We start from the raw sequence: 24,623 nt of genomic DNA on the forward strand, positions 1-24,623 counted from the left end.
TTCAAAGAAGGCTTCTTTATAATGCAGACAGCTCACTCACTCTTTTGGAATTTTTACTATATGTTTATAAAAATTAGACATTCTCTTTTAAAATGACAGACAAACTGTGTTTAAATTTAAAAGACGTTTATTCTGATTTCCTTGGAAAATTAAGCTATGAAATGGTTTAGATTACCACATAAACACAAAGTGTTAGCTAGTTGGCAGTTTATTAAAAATCACCATACATGATGTTACAGTTCTGGTTGGCAAAGAAAGGTTAATATTTACTTTTCCTCCTCTGCCCAAAGATCTGAGTGACCATATAACTTCATTTTATTTAGGCAGCAAGAAACTAAACTTCTTCCTGATTATATTCTCATTTTTTCTTAAAAGCAAAAGCTTCATTTCTAGAAATAAAATCAGATGAAAATCCCCAATAGAAAAATGAAATCATTTTCCTTCATCTTTTCGAAATTTCACAGTTTCAGAAAAAAACCAATAATACAAAAAATTATTTAAAAACAAGTATCAAATCTAAGTACACTGCATATGTAAGAAACTCATGGTAGATACTTACTTCATAGTATTTTTTAATGCAGCGTCTAATGTCCATGATCAATTTGTTGCTCAGTTGGACCATAAAGGTCAGAGGAGAAGCCTTACAATTGATGTTACTGCAACGATACAAGCTGGGCTCCATATCAGTTCCCTACAGAAGTTACGACAGACAAACAAAAGATTATGAAAGGTTTCTGTGCTTAAAAACTTACATGCTGTCCTGCTGTACAATATTCTCAATTCATTTTATTGTTAAGTTTTTAACTTTATTTTCTCAACCACTTTCCACTCAAAGATCCCCTCAGTCACACATACCTTCCACTCTTGTCACCATGATAATGGAGAAGAAAACTGAAGGGAAAACCCTGAAATCACTTTTTTTACATTCAATACATGGCAGACTCCATGGATAAAGTAGTCTCCCCTCTGAAAATACCAGTGAAGTCAAGTTACTGGAAATAAACATCCTTCTTAGAGATAGTGAGCAAAAATTTAAATTTGTATTTGTTCATTCCAAACTTGAAGGCAATGCAAGAATATTCATGACAATAGTTTGCTTAGTACTGTCAACTTAATTTTTAAGAATAAAGCCTAAAAATTGTTACACTACAAAATGATCACATCATTAGCTTAGCAAATCTAAAATTTCTGTAACCCCGTCCCCTACAAATGAAATGTATTTGGGGGAGGGGAGAGAGAAGAGGAGAACAAATTTGAAAGAATGAATTATTAGTAGTTGGAGAAAACGTTTTGTTTTGTTTTAAACAAAGACAAAGCAAATGTAATATACAGGAAAACTGTTGGGGTTTCTGGAGCATTTGTTTTCCTTCTTGATACTTAAAACATCTTGGTTTCCTGCTCCAATCTGGTACATAACCCTACCCCGCCACACTAAGCAATTCCAGGTGGAAGAGATTTTAGAGCTTGACATCGGCTCTTCCACAGTTAGCCCATCTGCAAGTCGTCAAGCCTCCATGCAATTAACTATCTTATTTACAGCTGTAATGAAGCAAAACTCAAGGATTTAGCAAGTATTGCTGATCTGTGTCTGCCTCTTCCTTGCACTTGCTTCCAAAGACTGCTTTGTTTTGATTCAAAAAAATGCAAAACATCTGCTGTTTGTCCAAATTAACTTAAAATAATTACTTTTAATTTAGATAAAGGATGTATTTTCTTTCAGTTTCAAGGTTTTACATGGTTCTGCTGCCTACTCATTTGCCAATGGCTAGTACATGTATAACACTGCAGTGGAATCAAGTAGATTGGCCAAGTTTCAAGTTCTGATCCAAGGTCAATGATACATTTTTTGGCAGTACTTCTTGAGAGAAATGTCTGCTTGTGACTTTTTTAATGCCTGATATGCAAAGATAGCAGAAAAGATCATCAGAGTAACTTTGTCAAAAAGGAGGCAAGTGGGATGTGTAAAGATAAACAAAAACTTTCCAGAAACACTTAGTTCCCATTAACTTGATTTAAGATAAAGGAAAATACTGCTCTAAGTCTTAATAAATTGGGCTGGGAGTGGAGAAATACAGGTTACTAATTAAGGAATTACCATAAAAATACTTTAAGATAATTTAGAATTTTTAGGAGATTCCATTTAAAAAACCAAGGCCAAGCATTCTAGGAATCCAAAACCAAATATTCAAGTACACTGTATTAAGAGGTTTTAAGCAGAAATAACATAAGTTGTGAAGGCAGAATTCATATGATGCCAAAATTCTTTAAACACATAAAAACACTTTTCTTTTTTGCACATACAGTGGAGAGAAAAGAGGACTTTATACTAGTTCACTCACAAAAGAAACAAAAACAACTAACCGAACCATCGAAGACACTATCATAAATATTCTCAGTTCCACATGTAGGGCATGGGCATTTGAACCTTTCACAGTCCTTGTATTTCTCTTCATCCGTGAGGTGTGCTGGGCCACCAAGTAAAGCATCATTCTCTTCATCTTTATGATAATGATGAACTCTAAATTGGGTGGGGTCAAGTCCTATTAATGTCAAAGAAAAAATAAATTCAGAAAGGTACAATTATTGGAATTCCCTTCTCCTAAAAATACTACAAAGAAATCAGAAGAGTTGTTTCAAATTCATGAAATACATACACAACCATTTGAACTCAAGATAGAGGCTCACATCACCAAGACAAATGACTTCTTTTTTTTTTTTTTAAGGAAATTATAAACAAAACAAACTGCATCAAAACAATGCAGAAACAGGCTACTGGACATTTGTATTTGGAAACTACTACTTCTATAGGATGGTTTTACTATTTTCTTAAAGTTACAGTGAAAACCTCCCCCAAAATGCACTATTAAAATCTCCAAAATCAAAGTATTACCATTAATACTGAAAACAGAGAATAAAAATCCCGTCAAGGAAAACAAGTTCACTGCTATTACAACTCCTTCAAGTGCAGACACAACTGCTAACCCTGATTTCAATGCAGTGGTCAATTCCATCTTGGCTCAGTAGCTAACAGCATGGAGGTTGCTATCTAATTCAGTGGTTAAAATTCAGTAGCAGCATCCGTCAAAACGCAACATGGTTTTACTGTTCTGAATTCAGAAATTTAAAATATGTGCAAAAACAATGATCTACAAATTCTGTAGGCCAAAATGTCCCAGGACAACCCTGAAGCCAAATATACCTTCTATATTTCAATCAAAACAACACAAGAAATCAACTGATGCATAGTTTACACTATCTTGTTTCCCCAAGCTATTTGAGAAAAGGAAAGATAAGGCCAACAAACTTAACTTACCGTTGACTAAAGCATATATGTCAAAATCTACTATATGAATTTATACTTAAAGATAATTATTCCACTCTATACCTTATTTTCTTGAAAGTATTCCTTAGCAATCCCTAAGAATTCTAGGTATTTTTTGGTTAGAAATATAAATAAAGCTATCATATTTATTTTAGTATAAACATAAATAAGTAATGTAAAAGTCATTAAGCATAAAAGTTCAAATACTAAAAATATCTAAAAATTGTTTTATCTCTATCAACAGCTTGCATAGTTAGATAATCTAACAGATATATTTAGAATTCAGTGACAATATTCTAAATCCTAGCTGGTCAACTGTCAAGTGACATCTCATAATCATAAAAGACTTAGGGTTGACTCTGCCAGTGGAAAGGTGCTGAAAAAAGAATGAAAAGGAAAAAAAAAACCCACTGGAGAGTTGGCTGGTGGACAGAGTTGGAAAGAAATGCATAGCTTTGTGATTAAAAAAGTGAAAAGATTCTTGAGTATTGGTTTTCTCACCTGCAAAATGGAGCTACTATGCACTTTTAAAGTTTAAATCAGACATTAGAGGACAAATTGTTTTCAATGATGCTGATCATGTAAAAAGCACTCAATAAATGCCACATGAATGAAAAAATAAAATAGTAGGTGAACATTATTTATCCATCATTTAATATTCATTCAAAATTACACATTTGGAAAAATACATGAAATGCATGTTCATGTTGCAGCCAAGTTAATAGCTGCTCTTTGTAGTAATTAAAGTGAGTATTTCCCAACATGATAGTGTATAATAAAAACAAAGACTACACATTCAAAACAAATTGAAAACCTGTTCTTGGTTAGTGATATAAATTACTGTAACATAGAACACATGGCTCACTAGCCACGTGACCCCAAGGCTCACTATACATTTTTATCTTACAAGTTACCTACAGCTTAAGAGAAACAGCAAGTTAGCGAAGTGTGGGGGAAAATATATATCCTCTCCTTTAAAGACAAGGACAGACAGAGGAATGGAGTGAGAGAAACCAGGCCCACGCCTGTGAATGGTGCCATTTCTTCTCTGCAGTGAAGGGTAACTGCTGCAAATTCCTGAACCTCTAGTTGTGAATCCAACTGTATTCACATGTCTTGCTTTATTCGGGATTATGAGAAAGCAGCTCCAGTTTTTCTCTGATGGTATGATTACTCCATCAATTTCCCAGGCCAATACTCTTCAGAGAGTATGGAAAAAAATAAGCAAGGGTTTTCTAAAAGACAAGCTTCTTTCACAACCTAAATATCAAGGAACAAAACAAAGCTGGGTTTGCACACAGACAAAACTGGTTGGGCTGCAACCAGGAAGCAACGAAAGCTTTTATAGGCCTCCCTACTAGCCATATCCACTGAGTGTACCTGAGGCAGCCTGCCCGCTGAACACACCACAACTGGACATGGATTGTCCTGCTACTTATGGACAAAAGCCCCAAAAGTGACTGAGAGTTATAAAAATTACCAGGCCTTATGAAATGTCTACTTTAAATGTCCATTCCCACAAGCCACCCTTATCTGCCCAGGGCAATCACAAAACCAACTGGCCCAGCTAATTACTTCAGATTTATTCACAAGCTGACTTTTTTTCAAGAAAAGGGACTTCATCTCAGCACTACTGGCCATAAGTCAAAATGGCATATTTTTTTCAATATAAAATAGGGAGAAGACATTGTAATAACCTTAAAATATTAGGTATATAACAACCCTTGTACAAGTTACTTGAATATAAAAATATCACAAAGAGGTGATTTTCTTGGAAGGACAATTTTAAGTTCAACTGGCAAATCACAGAGGGCTAAGTTAAATCTTTTTAAGAAAACATATTAAGTAGTCATGTTAAAAATATGGATCATTACTGCTGGAATCCTTTTTTAAGGTTAGAATTCACGTTTAAACCCCAAACTTATTCAACACAGAAGTTAATTTTTCCAAATCTGCACAAAACTGGCGATAAACAGCTTATTTCAAAGTTTCAGGAAACTTAAAAGTTTTACTACTTATACCATAAATCGTTAAGCCTGAAATGAAACAGGGAAAAAGTGTCTAGTGCTGCCACCTAGAGGTAGATTTGGAATTTTAAAAAGTGCAAAATAGAACTGCTACATAGAACTCCATTTGTAATTACTGTCCTTCCAAAATGAAACACTATTGTCAGAAATGACATTAAAGCAAACTCTTTATGATCACAGTTTCCATACGTGCATATACACTGTATAATCAATATTAAACTGCACACTAGACAGTAAGTAATCACAGTAGTCTTTGAGCAACCAAGAGATATAAAACTCAATTCCAAATTCCTTATCTCTTCTATGCAGAGCTTTCCCAAACTATCTTAAAGAAACAGACTTTATGTCCCAGTTGAGAAAAAGAACTTCTACTATATTAGCTTTTGACAGATAACTTTAACCATTTGGTCCGGCACAGAATAAACGAAGGAGCAGCCTACTGGCGCTTGGCACCAGTTACGTGAGGGAAGAGCAGTCATGGAAATAATGTGTGCTTTAACTCAACCCTGTGACTTGTAGTGATCCAGTCACACCATTTTTCTTGGGCTGGAGTGGGGGTGTGGGGGAGGGCGACAACGACGAGACAGGACAGAGGCACAGTGGAATGGAATTAAAATACTGTCATTTATAAGTAGAAAATTTATAGGATCTCACATTATTTTGGCAACAGGATCAAAGCTCTCATATTTCAAGAGTATTTATAGAAAGTAACATCATGAGCATTGGACAGGATGAGTTCAGGAGTGGTTTTTTACTTAAGATTGCCCTGTTCTTATCACACATACCTCCAATGCAACACAGAACAGGATTATTTTTTCTACCATTGTATTTTCTAACAATTGTAAACTATTTATCTGTTTTTAGAATGTTCACTTGTCCCCATTCTCAAGGAGTATTTAAAATGCTCCAAACTCACGGTGTTAGGTTTGGAGGGTGATATATTTGACTAAATAATCATCTTCCAAAAGACAAGGTCTTTACTAATGCAACTGCATATAACTACAGTAGTCAATTACATATGTTCACACAACTATAGGGAAGCAGGAAAAATCCATATGAATAAAATTACAAATGAGTAGAATAACTGGTATTCACAAGTAAACCTTAAACGAATCACTTAAAATACTAGGGAAGCTAATTAATGAAATCCTAATGTGAATTTTTTTTTCTAAAATTTTTTTCTAGGAAACGAATCTTTTCCATGAATCCATGCCTTCGTATATGTGGACTTCCTAGAGAACAACAAACAAACTGAAAATTTAGTATGATTAAAGAAAAAAGTACTTAAATGAACTTTTAAAAGGTGAATGCTACATCCATAAAAAGCCCTGTATAAGAATGTTCATAGCATCTTTATTCATAATAATCATAAATTGGAAACAATCTGAGGTCTATCAACAGGAGAATGAATATCAAACTGGTAGTATATACCACTGGAGACGGCAATGGCACCCCACTCCAGTACTCTTGCCTGGAGAATCCCATGGACGGAGGAGCCTGGTAGGCTGCAGTCCATGGGGTTGCAAAGAGTTGGACACAACTGAGCGGCTTCACTTTCACGCACTGGAGAAGGAAATGGCAACCCACTCCAGTGTTCTTGCCTGGAGAATCCCAGGGACGGGGGAGCCTGGTGGGCTGCAGTCTCTGGGGTCACACAGAGTCGTACACGACTGAAGCGACTTAGCAGCAGCAGCAGCATATACCATGGAATACTACTTGGCAATGAAAAAGACAATACTGATACAGGCAACAAGATGCATGAATCTCAAAAATATCCTAAGTGAAAGAAGTTGAACACAAAAAACATACCAGAGGAGATCACTTATGCAAAATTCTATAACAGGCAAAACTAACATATGGTTATAAAATCCAAATGAGTGGCTCCTTTTGTGAGAGGGAGGGTATGGACTGGGTAGAGTACAAGGGGACTCTCTAGGCAATCGAAATATTCTGTGTTTTGATACACTGACTGTGTGATATGCATGGTATGTAAATTATCCTTTAGAAGAAAGTACTCCAAATAAAAAACGTTTGCAACATATATTACCAAAGAACTCATTTAGAACATATAAGGAATGCCTGCAAATCAGTAAGAAAAAGACTACTCAACAGTAAAGTAGAAAAAGACTTAACTGACCTCTTACAAAAGGAAATATTCAAATGGCCAATAAACACGACAACCGGTGCTCAATTGTATTAGTCATCAAAGAAACACAAATTAAAACCATAACATTATGCCACAACATGAAATGAAGAAGAGAGGAAAACACCAAGTACTGCTAAGAATGTCAGGCACTCAAACACTGCTAGTAGCAGCTCTAAATTAGTAGAACCATGTTAGATAATTGGTAACATCTACTAACACTGAACATATATGCCCGCTATGACCAAGCCAATCTGCTCCTAAGTATAGACCCAACAGAAATACATGTAATTTTTCAACAGAAGAGATGTACAAGAATGCCTAATATTGATAACCACCCAGAGTGGAAAGAATCCATTGGGAGGTAGTCACACAGTGTGAGATATTCATAGTAGACAAAAATGAAGTACGACCACATGGACTCATTTCACAAACAGACTGAATAAAAGTAGCCAGACATTAAGAGTAAAGACATAATTTATGCAGCATTGAAATATAAGAAAACCTCATCTATGATGTTGTAAGTCATGATAGTAACTTTCTGTTGGGTCATGGAGGATAATCTCTAGAACGAGATAGGAGGGGCTTCTGAGGATACAGTAATATATTGTTTCTTGTGCTCAGGACTGACTACACTGGTATGTGTTTACTTTGGGAAAATCCATCAAGCTGTTCAGTTAGGTTCTTGTGAACTTTTCTCTATGTATGTTATATAAAAAATTCATATTGATTTCTCTTACCATACACAAAAATAAATTCAAAATGGATTAAAGACTTTATAAATATAAGACTTGAATAATAGAATTCCTAGGAAAAAACTAAGAAGTACCATCTTTGACATTGGTCTTAGCAGTATTTTTTTGGCTATATCTTCTCAGGCAAGGGAAACAAAAGCAAAATTAAACAAACAGGGTCACATCAAATTAAAAAGCTTTTGCACAGACAAGGAAACTATCCACGAAAGAAAAGGCAGCCCACTTGAATGGGAGAAAATATGTGCAAATAATATATCTGATAAGGAGTTAATATTCAATATACAGAAAGCTCATATAACTCAACACCAAAAACAAACAAACAAACCCTGATTTTAAAAATGGGCAGAGAACATGAACAGACACTTCTCCAAAGAAGACAAACAGATGGCCAACAGGCACATGAAAAGATGCTCAACATCATTAATCATCAGGGAAATGCAAATCAAAACCATAGTGAGCTATCACCTCACACCTGTCAGAATGGCTATTATTAAAAAGACAACTAATAACTAGTGTTACCAAGGATGTAGTGTGAAGGGAACCCTGTACACTGTTGGTGGGATTATACATTATTACAACTACTATGGAACACAGTATTGTGGTTTCTCAAAAAAATTAAAAATAGAACTGTCATACGATCTAGCAATTTAGCATCTGGTATTTATCGGGGGGAAAAAAACACTAACTCAAAAAGATACATGACTCAAATGCTCACTGAAGCATTATTTATAATAGTCATGATACAGAAGCAATCTAAGGACCCATCAATAGATGAATGGATAAAGATGTGACACACACACAGGAATATTACTCAGTCACTAAAAACTGAAATTCTGCATTTGTGACACATGGATGGATCTAGAGGGTACTATGATGCCAAGTGAAATAAGATAGAGAAAGATGAATGCCACAGGATAACAATAAATGTGGACTCTAAAAAGCAAAACAAAATGAAAACAAACTCACAGATACAGAGAGCAAACAGCTGACTGTCAAAAGGGAGAGGGAATTGGATATAATATATAACATAAGGAGTATGGTCAATAACACTGCAATAACTTTGTATGGGGACAGAGGACTTTAGATTTACTGTGATGATCATCTCATAATGTATACAAATCTCAAATCACTACACAGTACATCTAAAACTAAATAACACTGTACATCAACTATATTTCAACTTTAAAAAAAGAAAATTTACACACTGAAAAAGGTAGGAAAACTGAATACTAAGTATCTCTCATGCTATATCTCTGAGTTTGTTTCAAAATGTGTTAGATTCCAATCAGACATTATGCATCTCCTCACAAATGTACAGACCATTACCTAGGAAGTTGAATTAGCAAAAATTTAAGCTGAACCGAAATATGGGCAAGTCTTTAGATCTAATTACCATTTTACAAGAAACAGACAAGACAGAGGAATGTGTTAAAGGATCTCTAGGATGCAATCAGCAAACTCCAGAAGAAGGGACATTCCATAGGACAAAAATTGCCAGTTTCTCTAACAAATAAATTGGAAGGGTCAAAAAACAAAACAGGGATAGAGAAGATTAACTATCATTTGGACTCTGACTGGATTCCAGTTCAAAGAAGGAGCTTCATTTTAAAGGAAAAATGCATTCACAGTACAACTGGGGAAATACATTTATTGGATATGTGATGAAAAAAGGAATTGTGGGGGTTTTTTCCCCATAGTGATAATGTTACACTTATGCTAAAAGGGGGGAACCTTACCTTTTAGAAATGCAAAATGAAGTACCAATATTTATAGATAAAATGATACAACGTCTAGAGTTCACTTCAAAATCATCAGAGGAGGTGAAGAGGAGGAAGGTTGGCCACAGCTGCAGAATGGTTGTAGCTGGGTGGTGAGCAAATGGGAGCTCCTTACACAGTTCTCTTTACTATTACACTTTTGCAATTTTTTTATAATAAAAAAATTTTAAATACTACAGATCCAACTGAATGATAAACAATTGACTATACAAGTGGCAAGCAACTGAACCTGCTTTTCACAGCAACAACAAACCTCTCCATAAGATAAATGAGAAATGTCTGAGTATTTTAAAAGAAATAATATCCAAACCTTTGGGTTACGTAAACTCCCAAGAGTTTTACTGTCTTGCAAAAGACAACTCCCACAATCATGATGGAGAAAAAAATCCTGCTAGACAGGATTGTTTTTAATGCCCTTGATGATAGCCCTGAACGTGAATTTTAACTTAATGAGACCTGTATCTCTAAGCAAGAAAAAAACTTGCAAGTATCTTCTTTCCTATTTTTAGATGTGAGAAAACACAGTAACTTTATGCTGAAAAAATATTTGGAAAATAACACAAAGGAATAGACCAAGAAAAGATTTCGCTTCTCTTACAGCAAAATCCTCCTCTTTCCATCTATGCTGGTAGATATGGGGTGGGGGGTGATGTGCAGAGTCAGGCTACAGGTTCCTAAACACCCACCTTTTTACAAGTGAGTCAGTAACTGCTTAACCATTTTCTCCATCTGATTTTTTTTAATTAATTAATTTATTTTAGTTGGAGGCCAATTATTTTACAACATTGTAGTGGTTTTTGCCATACATTGACTTGAATCAGCCATGGGTATACAAGTGTTCCCCATCCTGAACCCCCCACCCACCTCCCTCCCCATCCCATCCCTCAGGGTCATCCCAGAGCACCAGCCCTGAGCACCCTGTCTCATGCATCAAACCTGGACTGGCGATCTATTTCACATATGATAATATACATGTTTCAAAGCTATTCCCATCTGATTTTATAAAAACTGTCTTACTTTAGTTATAAGAATATTTATATTTTTTCAACAAAGGAGGAACCTAAAACTCATCATCTTTACACTTCTGAATTATCCATTATGTATACATTTTACACAGTTTAAGTATCTGTGCACAATGCTGTACTCAGCTCTTTTTCATTTCATTACGTCTTATCCATTTTTCTATAGGCTACACAGTCTTGGCATTATTTTAGTATGTTTAATATGATGATCTTTAAAATCTTGATCTATAATTAATAATACAGTATCACATACTTAAAAGTTGCTGCAAGTAGATCTTAAGCATTCTCACCACACTACCCCTGCCCCACAGAAGGGTGAGGTGATGATTATGTTAATTATCTTGATCTTGGTAAACATTCTACAATGTAAACACATCTCTAGTCATCACACTGTATACTTTAAATACATACAATTATATTTGCCAATTATGCCTCAATGAGTTATATTTTTTAAAATGGATCAAACTTAAATAATTTGAGAAATCTCCATTTTCCTTTGGAAACTCCAAGCCTTACAAAGTCAGAGTAAGAAATCACTACTCCTAGCAATTCCTCTCAGCATGCTCCGGTGAGGCTCTAAGTTCTTAGAGGTATGCCTGAGTCAGGTACTAACAGTGCCACTGCAGGCCCCTGGCACGGTGAACCCAGGTCACAGGGACAAGCACTGTGTGCTCACCTTGTAAAGACTGAGGTGCAATGCAGTGCAACGAATACCCTTTGTGAGACTCTCTGTGAACTCCCTCATGTGCCCTGAAGAGCAGCTGGGATGGCCTGAAAGTCAGGGCTCTGCTGCTCATCACTGGGCTGGAAGCACAGACACACAGATAGCCACTCCCAACTCCACACTCACAGTGCAAACCCACAGTGCTCAAACATCTCCACTTTCATAAACTCTTCCTGGATGGCCCCAGCTAGAAGTGGGCTCTGCTTCTTCCAAAACACTGAAAAATTTATTTTGCCTCTTTTGGGATATGTACTTGTGCTGGCCCTAGATTTTCCCACAAGAGGGAAATTGACTCAACAGGCTGGGCTATAATTGAAGAGCCTCAGCCAGCTCAACTTTGTACCCTTCACAGCACCCATTACTCAGGTCTTTAACATTCATCTGTTCCATGGATGCATAAGAAAGCCAGGAGCATGAGCCATTCAGTGACATGCTTGGATTGGCACCCAGCCTGGAAGAGGGGGTTCTTATCTGCTGAGAAGACTTACTATTCTACATTGCATTTGGTGTAATCTTTTGTTTTAAATTTTATTATAAATTATTCATATTAAATATCTAAGCTTTGGAAATGATGGTCATGTATGTACATTCTTCTGAGAACTTAATCATGAAAAAAGGCAAAGTCTTCATTGATCAAGAAAGCAATGCCTGAGGCACCTGCTGGTGGCATCATCCCACTCCCATCACCACCTTTGTATGTGTATCTCTCTGGGTCTACCAAAGGCACACCCATACATGGCACAGCCTGCGGTGGCATTTCATTTCTTAGAAAATGCCACTCAACTCTGTGTATTGACAGAAATCACCTTCTGTAAGGTGGCATGGCCATTTTATAAAAAGAGGGGTTTTTTACTTTCCAGTTTAACTCAGGAACACAGTGGCTTAAGCGTGTTGCCTTGTTTTAAACACTACTTTCAGAGATTAAATTTTAAGTTCTCATGTTCTTCAAACATCAATAACTTCTCAGGACCAATGAAAAAACAGCCCTGATAGCCAAATGCCTGAAATTTTATAACTGACCATGAAGAAATGGACTTGAAAGTTATTGTACAAAATCATTCCTCATCAGAGTAAAGATATTATATAATTTTAAGTATTGTCATGCATTAAATATAAATTTATTAAAAGATGAAATTCAAGAATGAACTTTAGAATATTCTCATTTCCAGCCTGTTTTGCTAGGTACAGAAGACTATTTGGATGTTGGAGCATACTGTGAATATTTCATCCACAGAATATAGAGAGCTTTCATTAGAACAAGAGAGAAAAAAAACCTATAGTCTAGAGAACAAAAGCTAAGAGTTCCAAGTTTTAGTGGCCATGTTTCCCATAGGGCTATTGTATAAGAAGAGTAATACTATATTTTTTTCTATTCACAGATGGAAAAGAGTAAAATTTAGCTTTATTTAAGCCCAATAGCAATAATCTTGCATGGGTTTCAGAAAAATGATACACATTTTACTGTGGGATAATGAGGACCATTAGTTATTAGGGAGAACAAATTATTCTCTTTCAATTCAACAGACTTATTCATTCACTCATTTAATAGACTATCCTCTCTCCCTTTCACTGAAACAACCTTCCTATATGGAACACCTGGCCATGCAACATGCCACCAGACAGACTTTAGGAGGTATTCTGACAGGGAGAAATAGTCAGAGAATTTCCAAAGTGAAGCCACAGGATAAAACCAACACTTGATGCGTGCCTTTCATTTCAAGGAAAGCAGTATAAAAGCAACAGAAAAAGAGGTAGTTGAAAAATATAGTTGCTCTCCACAAAGGAGTCTTAAAAATAAAAAATCATGAACTTAATAATTTTCCTAAATGAAATTATGCCATTATTCCTGATTTCTTTATACTAGCTAAAAGGACAAAGTAGCAAACTTCACTGAAGTTTCAACACTGTAATACATTTCATTAGGCAAAGATAAAAACTACATTAAAACCAAGAGAATTATTTTATGTCTGTGATTAGACAGTTGGAGGGCTTATATTTTATGTGTACATTTGCAGACTTCAACTCATTTAACAGTGTCAGTTCACTAACTGCAGTTTTTTTTAATATAAAGAAAACAGATTTAGAACTTTAAAAACAAATTACAGTAATTTTATGCCTATAGCTTGCACCTCTTAGAAACCAGGCACCCCCTAACACTCCCCTTCTTTCCCACCACTTCCCTATCTCCTCCCTCCTCCTCTAAAACCACAGGCTAAGTGAGAACTGATAACAGGGGCCTTGAATCCCCTAGTGAAGAACAGCCACCCTAATTTTCCCTTGGGGTGGAGGAACAAAGGATGCAGATCAAAATGCAGCTCCTGAAAAGGGCAGGGGGCAGATGCTTACACAGATCTGCCCAGCCAGCTTCCACATTTTCTACACATCTTCATGGTGACTGGCACTTGCTGTTCTGCACTTCATTACTGTGGACCCTCCTATGAGCAAAGTAGTAAAGATAAAGGACTGGGAGATTTACTACAAATGTAGATAGGTATGTGGATACTGCTGGTGATGCCGGGGCTGTGGTGGGAGGAGGCAGACTGCACAATGATGACAACTTCACATGTCTTCGACATAAAAACTGCTGTCAAGTAGCAGAAGATAAAGATGAGAAAAAGATAAAAAGGGGAGCAGCCACAGCTCCTTCAGGGTGAGAGACACAGGCCCTTCAGCAGCTCTAAGCAGCTACCCAGAAACAGGAGCTTTCAGACGATGGAGGTAGGAGAGGGGAAATATGCACACGGTCACATGGTCCCCTTGGTAGACTGAGGGTGCTAAGTAACACCAAGAATGCTCTGAAGATGAAGCTCCCCAGCCTACCAGCTTTGAAAATAATACATGAAAACTGGATTCTAAGACAGCCACAATGATGAGAAAGTTTGTCTCTAAGCAGCTACTATGTGCCTGCAATTTAATGGATATGAAAAGGATCTTAAATACAACCCTGGAACTAACAAAATCAGTCTGGTCTGCTCCTTGTACAGCCAGTCTTGAGATATCCAAGTGGGCATCAGCCTGTCTACCAACTAGGATCTACCACCTAGGGCTCTTCTGTTGAAATTCAAGGCTCCACCCTTATCTGTTAAATATCAGTTGAGAGATGAGGCCTGTTTCATCTACCTCTCCTCAGCTCTAGGCCACCAGAAAATTCAGTACTAAGGAACAAAAGGGCAATGGTTAGCCTCTGGACCAGGTTCTTGATGATCCAAACTAAAACCAGGAAGATCTACTCTAAAAAATCAAATGCTTTGTGCAGGAGTTTATCAGTGGGGAGAAGAGGAAGCATGAAGAGGATGAAGCTCCCAGGTGTTCGCATTAACACTATGCCACTCCTGGTTGAGGGCGTGGGTCACAGCCTCTCACAGGTAAGAAGTGGTGGTGGTACAAGCACAAGCTTTGGAGTCACACAGAGCTGACTCCCAGTCCAAGCACAGTCGGCCGCTTACTAGCGATGTGACAAGACCAAGTTAGTTACCTCTCTAAGCCTCAGCTTTCTTCTCTGTAAAATGGAGGAGATACAACATAGCCTCATAGGGTTACTGAAAGGATTAAATGAGATAACATATGCAAAGGACTTATTACAATTTCTGATAGAGTAAGCACTCAAGGCAGAGGAGAGGAAAAAAAAAAAGAAGGAAGCTCAAAAATATTGTGCACTTAGGCTCCCTCCTCCCAGCTGAGGATTTATAAACATCATCAAATACAACTCAACTTTGAGAATACATTATATGATGATTTGGGTAGCAGAATTTTATCTTCCTAATTATGTTTTGCTTAGGCAAATGTCAAAAATGAGTTTCCACTTCCAGAGCAGACACTGATGGGAGAATGGAGAGAAGGAGGTGTGGGGGCAAAGGGGGCATGCTGGCGGGGAGGAGCCCAGAAACACATTCAACAAGAGCAGTGTGGAAAGTATGTGACTTGATGATTCATCTGTCCAATCTCAGTCTACAAACGCACACCAAGAGATAACTGCATGCAAATCTGATGGACTAGAGGAGTCTGGACATATTTCTGCACAGGCCTGACAGTGAGTGGGGCGTGGTCAAGATCAGGCACTAACCCTGCCCAGGCCTGGGTGGAGCATCTCAAGTGCATCTCTAATGGCTCCTTCAGAACAACTCTAGTTTATGACGCCAGACACCAAGGCTGACACCAAGCTTCAGAGGTTTGCGAAAGCCAGAGTTCATGAACAACAGAACCAGAGTTTGAACCCAGGTCCCTGTGATGCCAAAGCCTGTGTCTTAAGCCAGACATTTCAATGAGAGGAGGGGGAGAATTTTCCACGAAGCAGGGACAGATTAAAGAATGCCATATTTAGAGGACAAAATAAGATGAGCTAGAAAAGTTAATCTATAACTGCCCAAGTCACACACTGTAAGATGTCAGTGGCAACTGGACTTACAGATAGTGAGGAGCTAGCCAGGGACTTTATTAGGCAGTTATTCTAAAAATATTCATCGTTGTGTACAACGGCATAGTGAGCAGAGACATTAAAGCAATGTAACTCTCAATATGCTGGTCATCTAGAAATATGATCAGGGCTGGTTATGAAATACATTTCCAAGCAAGAGATGACAATCTGATGACCTGGCAAAAAGTCAAAGAAAGAATGAGCTGTCAGGGATGGATGGACCCTCCAGAGATGATGAGAAATTAGGTATCAACTAATTCCTAGAAGATAATGAATCCAGTCTTAGAAAAATTTTAAAAAGCGAGAGCAGGATATTCAAAGGCAATCAAATACAAGTTAAATGCCTTAATGTTAAAAGTTGTACATTCTCACTCCATGCAAAAACACATTTAGAGTCTGAGACAAGAGGAAACAATAATCAAGATACAATAAATCTTATTAAGGAAAGTTCACTGATTAAACCGACAATGAAGTAAGCTCAGAGACTAGGAGATGTCTAAAACCTTCTCCTATCCTTTCTTTTGCCTCCTCTCTATCCCCTCAGCATCTGCTGAGTGCACGCACAGGAGCAGGCATCTACTTACATAGGTAGCAAGTCTGTGGGGTCGACAGTCTAGGAGGGGAGATAGACATTAACCAAACAATGACAAAAACAAATGCCCAACTGCAAATGAATAAGTGCTCAACGTGGTACTGTGCCTCTAAACAAAGCTCCTGACAGGTAAGGGAGGACCGTATGGTCTGCTATCACTGGGTGCTGAAATAAGGGAGCTTGGGACACTTACCTAACCACGATGCAATGAGGATAGCATCAATTCCATCTATTGGCTCACATATTCGAGCCACGACTGGGTGGATCTGCTGGGCCAGGTAGTACTGGGTATCAATGCTTAAATTGTCCTGCTTCTGCAGCTGCTCGGGTGCATAGGCCCTCTGACCTGCAGTGAGATTGGAACCATCCTATAAGAGGACACAGTACAGGGAAAGTTGTGAGAAATCACACGTACTTGGCCAAAGAGAGGGACAATTCAAATTTCATATATTCAGTTTCAAAGCCCAAGAAGTCCTTTTGACCTGTTGGTGGTCATAAGCATCTAACAGGAGGAAGATCAAGGAGAATGACTTACCCACGGTCCAGGAATGTAAATCCAGCATGTGTTGTGTTCTATTTTTTGTTGAAACATGAAACCAACAAGATGGCATGACTAGATTAAATAATTCCACCTGCCATATCACAGAAACACACAGGGAAGACTTGCTAACAAAGGTCTTTTAGAAGCCATGACCAAAAAATGTGTGACCCTTTTATTATGTTAACATCATAGTATCATCTTAAAGACTGGGTGTATGTGTATCCAACATCTCTTGATGAAAGCTGTTAAGTGTCACTGAGAAACAAATGAGCAAGGGGAAAAGAAAAGAGCATGAAACCCAACAGTAGTAACCTACGCACAAGATATAATGCATGCATGTGCTCAGTGGCTCAGTCATGTCTGACTCTTTGTGACCCCATGGACTGCAGCCTACCAGGCTCCTCTGTACATGTAATTTCCCAAGCAAGAATACTAGAGTGGGTTGCCATTTCCTTCTCCAAGGGATCTTGCCGACCCAGGAATCGAACCCACTTCTCTTGCATCTCCTGCACTGGCAGACGGATTGTTTACCACTGCACCACCTGGGAAGCTCACAAGATATAACAGGTAAGAGTAAATTGGCCCATACACAGTCCTGTGGGTGGTGTCATCACCATGTGTGAATGAAAAAGGCATCACACCACTGGACCAACATTCAACAACTAACTCCACTCTTTCTCTTGTCTGCAACAACAGAATTTAATGTTCAGATTCATAAATTTTAACTATTCACAGTGCTCAGCTGCTCTGCAAAACTGATTACAATGTCAATCCTATTCTTTGATTCCTGCTACAATCAGTCCCTTCTCAGTTCAGCGCCAAGGTCAAAGCAAAGGCCACCTTTCACATCGTTGTCTTACAGCAAACTAGAGGCAATGGGCTCTTTCTCTGCCTAGGCTTCTGATAGAAACAAACTAGGATGTGTATCAACCAGCTTCTACCCATGCTAAGATATAATGAAAGAACTAGAAAGGAAGCAAACCTCAGATTATGGGGCTTCCCTGGGGACTCTGCAGTAAAGAATCGACCTGCAACGCAGGAGATCCAGGTTCGATCCCTGCGTTCGGAAGATCCCCTGGAGGAGGGCATGGCAACCCACTCCAGTATTCTTGCCTGGAGAATCCCATGGACAGAGGAGCCTGGCAGGCTATATAGTCCATAGAGTCGCAAAGAGTCAGACATGACTGAAGCAACTGAGCATGCATGCAAGTCTCAGATTAAAAGACTTGTTTATAATTATTTTTCAGGAGTTCACTGTACAGTAAGAAAATTTAGGCAGAATTAATCAACTTTAATTGTTGCTGTTTTAAAAGTCTGAATTATTAGATGAAAATAGGATGTCAGTGACAAAGAGTATGAAAGATCCTTGAGCAGTGTCTTTATGCACCACAACTATATTCAGACTGCCTTTTAACAAACACAGGAAATCTGATCAATTAATAGAATTGCAGTTTTTTAAAAAACTGATCTGTCCTTAAGATTATAGTAATGTTGAGTTTTTAAAAATTTTAATAAAGAATAAAAACCAAATTTGTGGAGGCAAATTATTTTTTTAAATGGTGCTTGAGTTACTTTCCAATGTATCATTAGATGTTCTCATGTAAGACATGTCTAAAAAAAGTTGACAAAGTTCCAAGCATATTCCCAGTTGAAGCACTTTTTAAGTATCCCCACAAAAGACTAGTTTTAACAGTGACCCAAATGTGTTTCTTATATTTTAAAAATCTGAGCTCAAATATGACTAAATTAAAAAGAATTGGAACGATGACAGGTTTTCCTGTGTTATGTTGGGAAAACATTTAGGCTGTGACATAATACATCAAAGACCTAATTCTCAAACGTAGCAAGACCCTATGGTACATGCAAAAACATATGGCATACACCTTATCAACAGACTGAGAAGCAAGGTTGGCACTTCGCTGAACTGCCAGTGTAGTAATTTGTGAACTTCACAAAGTACATATGTCACAAGGACAACCAGACATGGTGAATCCATGTGGTCATCTTTACTAGGACACCAATGGGCAAAAAGATTTAACAGATGACAACTGGAAGCCTTGAAACAATTATGTTAAAGGCATACCTTATGAAAATTATGTCTGATGAAAGTTAAATAATAAAGGATTTAACACTTAATCAACAAGTGGAAGTTAATTTAAGATCTCTGCAAATAATTCACATTAGGTTTAATAAGACTATGAACTACAATGTAAATTATTATATACCACAAACACTACTCTCTGAACTCAATGGAATTTATAGTCTGAGTAAGTTATCAGGAGAGCACTATAGTCCAAATGTAAATTTTAAACAAAAGAGAACCTGTTTAGGAGCTATGCTATTCTGAGGGCACCTTTGCTTAGAGCAGTAAACAGCTCTCTTAAAAATGTGTCATCATACATTTTCAGAAACATCTTCTAAAAATATGATTGTGTTAGGAAAGAGAAAGAATAATCTGAGTGCTTAAAAGCAAAAGAGGTAGGCAGCTTTGCTTAGCAAATATACTGAAAGTGGGCATGCCCCACTGCTAGGGGACAAAGGCAAATTAAAGTCCTATAGCTTTTCTTGGGATACAGTAAGAAGAATAAATCAATAAAAGAACTGTTTTTAACAAGAAAATAAGACCCAGAACCAGTCAAATGGGAAAAGGGTTGGAAATACAACAAATTGGATTTAGCATCAGCATTTTGAGCTTTTCTTATATCAATAAGACCCAAGAAGAAGATACTGTAAGACCTAATATTTAGACATCAAGGAATATAAGCTTGACTTTTGAAATACATATATCATATGGCCATACATCTCCATTCCAGGTTTAGCCAAAACATAACTGTGACTTGATTTCATCTTTAGATGCAATTTCAGAAAACCTATATAATTTTTCAAAGTTATATGTTGCCATCTGCTCCTGTCATTAATAATCTCAAGAGCTTTTCCATGTATATAAAGATATAAGGGAAAAAAAACTAGCCTATTTACCAAAATCTTTATTTGCATAATATGAAAATTGTTTTTTTGAGATGAGACTTGTCAAAGGCAATATGCAAAGCACATTAAGGGCTTGAGCGAGTCAGACATTTATGGAAATATTTTCCTGCAGGAATTGGCTTTCTGTAACAGTTCTTAATCAAGGGTAACCCTAGGAGGGAGACAGAGTCAAGTGCTGATTCCTGTCCATGTACTTAAATCATTTGTTATGTACATCATCCACAGTTCAGAGCAGATATTATTCAGACGACTCCTACATTTTGAAAAGACTCTGATAGCCTCCAATTAAAATAAATAAATTTATATTAAAAAAATAAATTACAAATAAAAAAATAAAAACACATTGATGGTAGTTTGACAAAGATCAATCATATTGCAAGGCTTATCTAATTTTTTTTAAATTACTAACAAAATGCAATACTTGATTAATTAAAAAGAAACAATCTTACTGAGATGAATTATGCCTTTTGGTGAACAGACCACACCACAGTAACTAAAAAATTTGGACATAGGCTTTGACTTTTTTAAGCAGAGAGAAGGGATACAACTCCCTCCTTTGTTTTGACTGAAGTTAAGTGCTTCCAAAAAAACAAAAATACACACACACACAAACAAATGAAAACAATTTTCCCCAAACCCAAATCCCCTTCTGATCTACCCTTTCTCCCCATCCCTAACTGTGAGAGGCATGCTACTCTCAAAAAAAACTGGTTACTGGTTTAAAATTGTTCCAGAAGACCTAGAAGTTCCTTAGAGATGCCTCATGAAACAGAGAGAAGGCAAGAGATGGGTTCTAGGCCCACTCCATTCAAAATAAAGAATTAAAAAGGAGATCTTGCTACATAATCTGTGTTTTCTTCATAGCTATGGTTTTAGGATGTCTTACCTTTTTCCATATAACCATGCTTTTTTTTTTTCAAGTAATTATTTGAACAGGCTAGTTAAACATGCACTTACTCTCTTATTCTACCGATATTCAGAATAGAAACTGCTGCAAAAGGAATGATAAAGGACTACTGCTGGACACTGGAGAAGGAAATGGCAACCCACTCCAGTATTCTTGCCTGGAGAATCCCAGGGACGGGGAAGCCTGGTGGGCTGCCGTCTGTGGGGTCGCACAGAGTCGGACAAGACTGAAGTGACTTAGCAGCAGCAGCAATAGCTGGACACATGAGCAAACTGGTATACGCTTTCATTCAAGTTCATTTCAAATTTAAACTGTAGCAACTGTTATATACCTGTCTCACCAAAGTAGTTTCACTCAACCAAAGCATTGGTCTTAAAAAATAACAACAATAAAAAAACACTGGTCTTAAAAGTTTTATGAAAATTTTAACAAAATATGTCATATACCCCTGACTAATGTTTTTAAATGCTGTAAAACCAACCAAGACTAAACCTTCTCTTTATAGCATCAGTTACTTGGGTCAAATGAGACACTGTAGAGATCTGGTTTTTACTTAGGGTGTGAAAGCAGTGTAAGTCTTATTCATTATGACAATTTTACCTGACAGATGACATAGGACACAGTATCTCCAGCTTTCACCTTTCTTCCTCCTTGAGAATTTATCCAGAGGGCAACATGTACATGAGGTAGGCTTTTTTTATCAGGGTAATCCTGGGGATCCTTGGTCAACGCCTAAGAAAGAAAAAGCCCCAAACTTTAAAATAAAACCCTTCACATACAGATATACATAAAACGTATCTTTGCTAGAATCACATCAGCCACATAAACATGACAGAAAGCTATATGTAGAAAATACTGCCACAGGCTCTTTAGATATTCCAGCCTCAAGGCTCCTCTGTCCTTCATGTAGTAACTAATATAACCAGATATAACCCTGACAAAAAAGAAATATGAGCTTTAAGGCCAAGGCACAGGATACTTGAATATAAAAATTAAGACTATACATTCAGTCTTCTATGCAGCCTTAGAATTTCTTCTAATGTCTGCAACTCTCTACAGATTACTTAAGACAGATGGATAACGGTTCCTCTGACTTCATTAATGATGTGTTTCTCAGTGGTTTCTCTGCCTAAATAAATCATGAAGGCACCAGAAATCACAAGATTTACTCACACTGTCAACTTAAGTTCTCCAAAAGCAGAGTGAGTTTGTAACAGAAAAGCCCCATGAGAGCAGGAACAGGTCAGCGCTGCCCATAGCTGCGGTCACAGGGCTCACAATGATACTTGGCGTGTAGAGCAACCCAATGTTTGCAGAAGAAATTACTTCCTTCACTCTGTGATAATTCATGAAGTTCAAGCATTGTAAACTATCGCATGATGAGTAAGACAATCACTGGTTCTAGGCCATCTGTCATTATTAGATGACTTTCCATTCTTCAAAAAAAATTCTAAAATAAGCTACATGTGCCAGAAGGGAGTGGTGAACTATGTGTTACAGAGAATCTGGAGAGGGAAAGACCTCTACCATTTGAGAGCAGAAATCAAGGAAGAAGAAAATGAACTAGCACATGAAGGAAAAAAGAGATTTTTAAGAAAAGATGACAGGATCAAGAACATTCAAGCAGAGAGAAAAAGTAAAAGTTAAAAGCAAGATGAGAAAAAATACAGTCTATTGGACTAGAACTCAATATGCACAAAGGGAAGGGGTAGGTTTCAAAAGACAAGAGAAAGGACCAGGAATAACGTGTGTGTCTAGATCACCTATTAAGTATGGTTGGCAGATCCCTGGGGGTTCCCGACACCTTTTTGCAGGCTGGAGAGGTCAAAAGTATTTTCCTAATGATATCATTTGCACTGGCGTTGCAGAAGCAATGATCAGTAAAGGTGCTGATGCCTTAGAAACATGAACCTGGGCAGACACACCAAACTGTACTAATACACATTGTATTCATCACCACCACAAACTCAGTTTTTTTTTTAAGTTCTTGATCCTTGAGTACAAAGTTATTATTTTGTGTGACAAAATGGGTAGTATGCACAAGGCACATCTACTGTACACGCAAGAACAAAGGTTGCTCGAAGAAAGGCATTTGTAATATACAACTGTCTGAGTTACAAGCTAAACTAGCTGCCTTTCTCAACACAATTTTTATGTGAAAGAATGGCAGGCCAATTATGGGTTACCCTAAGTTGAGTAGCTGGCAGACAATCACTCAAAAAGAACCAAGTGAGCCTGCCACTTCAAGGAAAACACCTGACAGTACATATTGCCTTTGAGAATACTGAAGCAATCAGGCGCAAATTATAATTTTGGAAAATTTGTTTCCATTCCTGTGAGCTTGACAGCTCCCCAATACTTAAGACTTTTTTCATAAAAAGGAATGTTTTAAAATGTGGTTTTTGATAATTTGATAATTCATTGGTACAATGAAATGTATCAATATTCCAGAAGATCTGTAAAACTCAGGAAACAGACATTTAAATAATGATCAATGTATACTATCATGCATGGGTAAATTATCAACTCAAAGCGCCACACAGATGAATAGATTGTAATATAAGAGAGTATGATATGGTTTCCTACTTTCACATTGCAAATAACCTTTAAGACAATACCACTCAGAGTACTGGTATAGAATCAAAGAAGAATACACACAACTATCTTAAGAAGTTACTGCAATAGTTCTTGTTTTTCCAACTACATATTTGTGTGAAACTTTTTTCCTATACTTGAACCAACACCAACATCACATCAGACTGGATGCACAAGCAGATATAAGAACCTAAATGTCTTCTGCTAAACTAGACATAAACAGGATTTTTAAAATAGCAAAATGACACAATTCCTGATTAATTTTTGTTTCAAAATACATATTTCTCATGAAAAAATTTATTTTTGTAATCATTTAATGGGTTTACTGACACTTTTAAATACACTAATAAATGCTTTCCAGTTTTAATTTCTAACAGTAAATATCAATATAAGCTATATAAACAAAGGTTCTTGCAGTCTTCAACTATTTTAAGAGTGTGAAAAGAGTCCTGAGATCAGGAAACTGGAGAACTACCATAGGAGAATAAAAGCAGGTCCTCAAACACAACTGCACATCCACCCGTTATGTACACTTTTTAAATTATACACTCAGTGTAGGAGAGTGCCTGCCTGGAAGAGTCTCCAAGTATTTGAACCTCCTCAAAGCTGCATTATGCAAAGTCTTGATTGACTTGGACGGGCAATACTGCATAGAAATCTTAATCAATATAACTCTACTTAAGAAAACTGTTATCTTCTTCAATTGACTATACTTCAGTGCAATGTTAAGAAATTCTGAATTTCATCTGACACACTTTCCAATTATTAGATTGGGGTTATTTGGGAATTTTACAAGATAGTTTCAGAAGGCTTGA

At 37.1% G+C, this 24,623-nt stretch overlaps 1 protein-coding gene across 1 annotated transcript in view; it reads right to left on the minus strand.

The window, feature by feature from the left end:
* Window positions 1-24,623, minus strand: part of POLA1 (DNA polymerase alpha 1, catalytic subunit) — a 295,880-nt gene that overhangs the window by 151,106 nt on the left and 120,151 nt on the right. Inside the window, exons 31-34 of the mRNA XM_040266631.1 lie at window positions 21,814-21,945; window positions 16,971-17,145; window positions 2,362-2,540; window positions 560-691 (exon numbers count right to left, since the gene is read on the minus strand). Coding sequence (XP_040122565.1) covers window positions 560-691; window positions 2,362-2,540; window positions 16,971-17,145; window positions 21,814-21,945 — 618 coding nt within the window. The remainder of the gene's footprint in view (window positions 1-559; window positions 692-2,361; window positions 2,541-16,970; window positions 17,146-21,813; window positions 21,946-24,623) is intronic.

Source organism: Oryx dammah, unplaced genomic scaffold (genome assembly GCF_014754425.2).
Source record: "Oryx dammah isolate SB20612 unplaced genomic scaffold, SCBI_Odam_1.1 HiC_scaffold_23, whole genome shotgun sequence".
Lineage (NCBI taxonomy): Eukaryota > Metazoa > Chordata > Mammalia > Artiodactyla > Bovidae > Oryx > Oryx dammah.